The 7,725-nt window shown below is 34.1% G+C and overlaps 1 protein-coding gene across 1 annotated transcript; it reads right to left on the reverse strand.

The window, feature by feature from the left end:
- Positions 1 to 211: 211 nt before the first annotated feature.
- Positions 212 to 7,327, reverse strand: LOC133323614 (uncharacterized; the record flags this gene model as incomplete). Its single annotated transcript, XM_061532530.1, has 7 exons — positions 7,174 to 7,327; positions 6,603 to 6,647; positions 6,417 to 6,529; positions 731 to 801; positions 553 to 656; positions 404 to 484; positions 212 to 346 (listed from the first exon to the last, which is right to left on the reverse strand). Coding segments are annotated over exons 3-7 (463 nt in total), but the record flags the coding sequence as incomplete, so codon positions are not given.
- Between the last annotated feature and the right edge of the window lie 398 nt (positions 7,328 to 7,725).

Raw genomic sequence — 7,725 nt, forward strand, 5'->3', positions numbered from 1 at the left:
TGCGCCTTGTTGTGTAGCTCCAGGTCCATATGTTGTACCTTTTGTGATAAAAATAATCAGCTTTAAATGAGATCTACTATCGACGATTTTTGTGTTAAAATTACCTGGAATTCCATATTGACCTTGTGGACCAGGTGCTAAGATTTGTCCTGCTCAACGAAATGTATGTCATTAATAAACAAATATTTCTACTATCGGGGTTTACCCTTACCTTGGGTATCGTATTGTCCAACTCCTGGTCTGCCAATAAGGGTTGATGGTGTACCATCTGTGTATGTTGTCGTTGGTTGATAAGCCCCAGCTCCTCCACCGTAAATCAATGGATCTGGTGAACCAGCATTATAATCTATGGAATTTAAAGACCATGTAAAATTCTAGACTAAGTAATAGGCATATCCGCTACCATATACATTGCTGCCTCCACATTCACCACAATCGCCTACAGAGAATTGACTCTGAGCTTGGCCCATACCGTGACTTCCAGCTGGAAAATAGCATTGACTGTGTTAGAATCAATCTGGCCGACATTTGTTAGTTTTTATTTCAACTTACATACTGTTGATCGGGAACCACTTTCGTTAGCTTCTGCTTCAGCTTTGCCATCTTGTTCAGGTTTTCCAAAATTTAAGTACTGTGACTGAGTTTGACCTCTCATACTGGAAAATTGAGTCATTTTAGAAAGTTCGGGCTTAATCTACCATTGTGAAATTATTTAGAATGGTCTACTTACTAGCCTCTATTGCTTCTTTTCAATCTTTGAATGTCATCGATGAATTCGACATTTTCATCATTTGATGAGCCCTAAAGAGTATAAGGAATAAAAATGTATTTAATTTTATTATTGAAAAAGGGAATATTTTTTTAGGTCAAGGTCGAGTAGAGGATTTTATTTTTGTATATATGTATATCCTCGGTTCAGATTTAAATATAGCTCTCATATATATTTTCGTTCGATTTTATGTAGAGGGTGCACCGAAGAGACTATTTTTTTCAATTTACACGAAATTTGTCAGAAGAATTAAGTTTAGAGTTATTTGTACTACATTTTGTAAAAATCTGTTCACATTTAAATATGCTTGTTTCATATTCTCGGAATTTTGCAGTCTAGAAGGCTTTGTGTTAAGTTTGTAATCGGTTCAGATTTATGTATAGCTCCCATATATATGTTTGTTCGCCTTACATGAAATTTGCCATTTTATAGGTTTCAGAATGGTATCCGTACGGGTTGTTTTAAACTAGTTCAAAAATCTATGTAGTTCACACAGGTAATATCGTCCGATTCCATTTAAATGGTCCTCCAAAGATGCTATGTTTATTCTATCTACAGGATATTGTACATATGAGCATCTCATCTCAAAGTGGTGAAGGGTATCATACAGTCGGCCCGTCCGACTTTCGAACTTCCCTTACTGGTTTGTTATAGTTTAATATTCAAGTGAAATCGAAAATATTAATTTTAAAAATATAATTGAAATACATGTATGTATCTATGTGCTCATTGAATCTAATCAAATGGTGTTGTTGTTGTCGTTGTGTTCATTACTGTTTTGCTGATTCTATATTTTAGGCTTGAATTCATATATTTCAAATATGACCTTGGTAAATAGATTTGAATTATGGGTTGTGGAACAATCTGCTGAGCAGGCGCTTATCAGAAATCTTTGTAATTTCCTGAAGATTAATGATCGAAACGGAAGTTCATAAGAATATACATTTTTAAATGTTTTGTGCTGAAACCCAAGACAAATTTAGTGGCGATGTATGTGTTAGTTTGGTGATTTAGATTTATGTAATTTTATTAATAAATGTGGGGTCTCTATATTATTTTTTATATCTTCTAAATAAACATTTAATGGGTTTCCGACAAAAACAGTTTTTTTAAACTTCAATAAATCGATTGTGTGCTGTGTTGGGCTATCCAGTTGAAACCACCAACCAGGTCCATATTTTCCAAATCCGGACATATCCGGAAACATTTCATGGTTTAAATTGTGATTTGTGGTAACATGGATTATGCTAATACCAGCGTTGAAGATAATTTATCATTACCATTATCTGGAACCATAAAAATGCAAAATTTGAGTCCTCTCACAATTCGTTAGTAAGAACGAGATTGTTATAGCCCAAATTTCAATTTTCGCGATTTCGAAATATTTTCTAAGTTTTTTTTATCCACGGTTTAAAATATTCCTCCATGTAACGGAATTGCCCATTTTTGGAGTTATAAAGGTTTACACCGCATTTACAACCGAGGCGTGAAAGATTTATTTAACATATATTCACTGTAGGGTCATGTGTTGACATAACCCCCATTTTATGTCTCTAAAATGAAGGTTCTAATCGGCAATCTATTGGCATTCCGTTTTCATGGTGAATAAAATACTTCTTCGTAAAAATGTTGTTTAAGTAACCGCCATACAAAGGTCTCGTTTAATTTTCGGTATTCCACTCTGAGGATCTATATTTAATTTTCTCAGGGACATTTATCAAACCCTACCGATGTCTTTCCTCACATGTTCATGTGGAAATGGCGACAATAAGCTCAAAAAATGTTACGGAAAATGACCTATCCTCTAAAGGATTTAATTCGAAGCTACAGGTGATAAAAATCCTTTGACCAATGTACATTTAAATTTTCGAGTAAATATATCTAGACTCATAGTAATATGATTATAGTTAGTTCCACACTATGTTTGTACAACAGGCGCATATGATTACTCAAAACCAAATGATCTATTGACTTTAGTTATTGATTGAATTAATCTAAAATGTAAGAGAGTACCAACCAAGAACTTTTCGCAGAATTAGTTATAAGGAGACTGAGTGATTCTTGAGAGTGCCGTGGTATTTACTGATTTTGTTGTTTGCTACTGACGTCAGAACAGCAGCGATATTCTAAACACCTAGGTTCACACCTGTGTTGTAATGCAAACCTAGCAAAAATAATTATCAACAATATAAAGGTAACTCTTTTGTATTTTGAGGATTCCGGATATATTTCCCAAGCGCCAAGCTTCATTTTACGGTGTGTTCAAGGTCCTAGCCCAACCAGAGTGTCTGCTTTCATCTGGAAGGCCCGATCAATATGTGGTATTTTGAATGTCCATCTCTTGGTGGAGGGTAAATAAGTTCTGACTGACCGAACTTATCTATGTTTTTTTGTCTGTTTATAACATGATAATTTGTGTATGGAGAACCCTTTATTAACTTAATCCTATCCAAAATGTTAACCATTATTCCATAAAAAACTAAATCCAATCAGTGCGGATTTTCCAAATTGTTAACATTAAAAAAATGGTAAAACGAAAGGATTTTCTTAAATTACAAAAACAACAAATTTCATTTTTCATTTTTCAAAATTACAAGCCTTCCAAAAAATTTAGATATGTTGAACACCTTCAGAATTTGAAATGGAGAATGGGGAGGTAACATTTGGGCACTTCCACGACTTTCGGAGGCAAAATACAACTTTAAATGATAAATAGATCAAATGCAATAAATTTTTTGTAGAACTTTAGGAGTACTATAAATTGAAAGCCTCCGGTTTTTATCCTTTGTGATAAAGGTCACAAAAGTATATTCTAATATACATGTCTTCAGTCATCATTGCTAATAATGGGAAAACTCTGTGAGTTGTATGAAAATTGTGAACTTTAAATATTCTTTTCATAAATACGAAATATCAAACATTCTTATTATACTTTTAATATTTGGTCTGTCCTTTTTTGAGATGATTTTTCTCATGCGATATTTTTTATTTCTGCAGTATCTGCATTTAGATTTATGGTAAAAACTAGAAGAAAAAATGATAAATGGGGTCTTTCTTTGAACTTTTTGCCGGAAATGCCCATGTACCTTAAGGTATTCAGATATTACTTTTCGATTCGATATGCTTAACGACATGCTATGCTCAAGATGAGCAAATTTTGATTAAATCGTATTATCACCAGCCAGACGTTGCCAAAATTATTGAAACGGAAATGCATCGAACATATTGGGGTCTAAACTGTTATTTCGATAAAACACTTTTTACCCACCCATCTGACTGGTGGTGTAAGAACTTGTATTGAAATCGAATGGTTGTTTTAATTTCTGAGGACCTTGTTTTATTTTTTATACCCTCCACAATAGTATGGAGGGTATATTAGTTTTGTTTTTCCGTTTGTAACGCATCGAAATAATCATTTCCGACCCTATAAAGTATATATATTCTTGATCAGCGTAAAATTCTATGACGATATAAGCATGCCCGTCTTTCCGTCTGTCTGTTGTAACCACTCTAGCGTCTAAACGAATTGAGATAGAGCGCCAAAATTTTGCATAGGCAGGTCAAGTTCGAGGATGGGCTATATCGGTCCACGTTTAGGCATAGCTCCTATATAAGGGTACCCCCAAATTTTCAGTATTTTGGGGTTCTTGAGAGCGTTTTTCAACCGAATTCGCTGAAATTTGGTATAATAGATTATTTTTGAATAACAAATTTCTCCACCAAAAATTATAAATATAGGTCCACTTTTTCTGGTAGCCCCCATATAAGGGTACCTCCCAATTTCCAGTTTTTGGGGGGTTTTGACCGGATTTTTTCACTTAATTGACTGTAATTTAGTAATTTGAGATCTTATTGGGTAGCAAATCTCTTCACAAAAAATTATAAATATAGGTCAATTTTTTCGGGTAGCCCCCATATAAGGGTATCCCCAATTTTCGATATTTTGAGGTTCTTGAGCGCGTTTTTCAACCGAATTCGCTGAAATTTGGTATAATAGGTTCTTTTTGAATACCAAATTTCTCCACCAAAAATTATAAATATAGGTCCACTTTTTCTGGTAGCCCCCATATAACGGTACCTGATTTTTCACCGAATTGGCTGTAATTTAGTACTTCGAGTTCTTATTAGGTATCAAATCTCTCCACAAAAAATTATAAATATAGGTCCATTTTTTCGGGTAGCCTTCATATAAGGGTACCCCCAATTTTCGGTATTTTGGGGTTCTTGAGCCCGTTTTTCAGCCGAATTCACTGAAGTTTGGTACTTTGAGTTCTTATTTCGATGCAAATCTCTCCACCAAAAATTATAAATATAGGTCCACTTTTTCTGGTAGCCCCCATATAACGGTACCTCCCAATTTTCAGTTTTTGGGGGTTTTGACCGGATTTTTTCACCGAATTGGCTGTAATTTAGTACTTCGAGTTCTAATTGGGTATCAAATCTCTAAACAAAAAATTAAAAATATAAGTCCATTTTTTCGGGTAGCCCTCATATAAGGGTGCCCCCAATTTTCGGTTTTCAACCGAATTCGCTGTAATTTGGTATTTTGTAGTCGTATATGGTAACAAATCTCCCAACCAAAAATTATTAATATTCACCCCCTTTTAGGGGTAGTCCCCTTATAACCCCCTTTTTTATTTTAAAATAGTAAGCTGATTTCTTCCGGGTGTTGGGGTTATCCCATATAGCTGTATTCCACCATAGTAGGGGGGTTATTCGGTAGACGAAATTTTCAGTTCATACCCCACATAGTATGGAATTCTAAAACGACTTAGTCGATATAGCCATATGTTGTAATCATTTTTATCTCGGAGGATATCGACATAAAAACTAAAGCGTGAGGTTTGAGAATGAACTGTATCGACCCGCATTTAGGACCAGGTCATATATAAAACATCCTACCTATTTAATATTTAGCGTGATGGACGGTATTGGGATTTAAAACTAAAATATTAGCTTGGAACTTGAGTTACATCGGCCCTTAATTAGGTCTAACCCCTTATATAATGAAAACACCAAGAAGTTGCTAATTCCTACACAATGTTGTCAATATTGGTCCCGCTTTAGTGTGTCTCATATATAATATTGCCCTTTAAATTGAAGTATTTTCTGGATTTTATACACATGTTTCAAAGTAGCATGCGTTGATAATAAACGTCAAAATTTTAGGGTTTTGAGATTTTAGGAAAACCCCCACTGAAATTGCTGAATATTCTATTTGGTTTACAACAATCGATTGAAAGAATTATCGTTATAAGTATGTTCCCTATGTTTTCATTTCAAAAAATTGTCAGTATTTTTATGGTGGAGGGTATCCAAAGTTCGGCCCGGCCGAACTTAACGCTTTTTTACTTGTTATTCTTTCAAATATTTCTGTCTTTCGGACACATATTAATAATGGGATTATTTAATTAAATTTTCTTCTTATCTCGAGAATAAACTTTAGTTTTCTTAGCCCCAAGAATATGGTCAGAGTTTAAGTTTAAAAAAATCACTGGTACGGCTAATTTTTTGTAAGCATACGTAATTCTATTCCTGAAGTTTATTATAATTTCACTTTCTTTTATATTCCGAACACTTAAACAACGAATGCGAACACTTTTCAAAATATAAAAAAATAAATGATTTTTTTTTCATATTCACTTACAATTGTTGCTGCGTTCGCACAAGCAACGACGAGCAGTGCAACTCCCACTAGGCCCCAACGAAAGGCCTGCATTTTGACGTCAATTAATTGATGGCAGAGATGTGTGTATTGAACTTCCTTATAATAATTTGTATGAAATTAATCACTTCGTAACACGTTTAATTTTTTATGTTAGAGGTTCTTGACGTCGTTGCCAAAGAACGCCTTATTTCCGAATGAAGCACCAGCAAACTAAAATGAGATCGAATGGTACAATAAATTAATCACTAACTGAATTGAACTGAAATCTTCAAATAATCAACACAGGGCGATGTACAAATATATATATATTTTGTCATTTAATCAATTGTATTGTCATATTTGTTTCACTAAAAGAGCAAACTTTTTTCACATATGTACGTATGTATATATTTTTAAGAGTGCGCATATGTCCGTGTATGTATGCGTATTAATCGACAATATAGAGGAAGATCAAGATTTTTTTATTATCATCGTTTTTAGTGTTCTTGTTTCATTCTTGGCTTATCACTAGATTCACTTTTTCGCGTTTTTTTTATTCTTTCTTTCTTGGACATAGTCTTGTTAAAGAGTTGATTTTGTAAAAAAATATTTCCATTGATATATAAATTTTCTAAATAATTTATCCTTGAGTGTAAATCCTTTTATAGTCCTTTACATATTGACTTCGTTTAGACAACTTTTCATATTGATTTATCTTGTTATTTAAATTTTGAAAGAGGATGTGTTTTTCAGTTACTTTTCAACCCAGGAATCTTTAGCGAATTCCAGTGCTTCCGATCGCGACAACTGCTGGATTCCAAATAACGCACAATATTCCAAAGAGCTAAGAGCTGTACTTAAATTATTGAAATTTATTCAATTCTACTTTGAACAGAATAAAGACAATTTCACAGATACTCTTTACAACCACACACACACACAAAAGCACTCAGATAATGAACAAGGCATATATTCGTATGTACATACATATGTATCTGTCATAATAATTGACACTGGTAAATATGCGTTCTGCCAATCGATTTATGTGTGTTGTGGGTTGATCTTCCAACAACTCAATTACAATTACAAGAACAACTACATGGACTTACTTACGGATTCTCAACTTGGCACGCAATAGCGCCCATCTCACACACCATCACCATTAGAGAGAACCGAACATAGGGACGGACATACATACATTTGCTCAAATAAATGGATGGGTAGACCCTTTCGCCATTCAGCCCCATGAATTGTCGGACTCCGTAGTCGTCGTCATCATCATCACCATCGGCCGAGATACACGATAGGA

Source organism: Musca vetustissima, unplaced genomic scaffold, assembly GCF_032173495.1.
Source record: "Musca vetustissima isolate MV318-11 ecotype Yass unplaced genomic scaffold, APGP_CSIRO_Mvet_v1 utg11233, whole genome shotgun sequence".
Taxonomy (NCBI): domain Eukaryota; kingdom Metazoa; phylum Arthropoda; class Insecta; order Diptera; family Muscidae; genus Musca; species Musca vetustissima.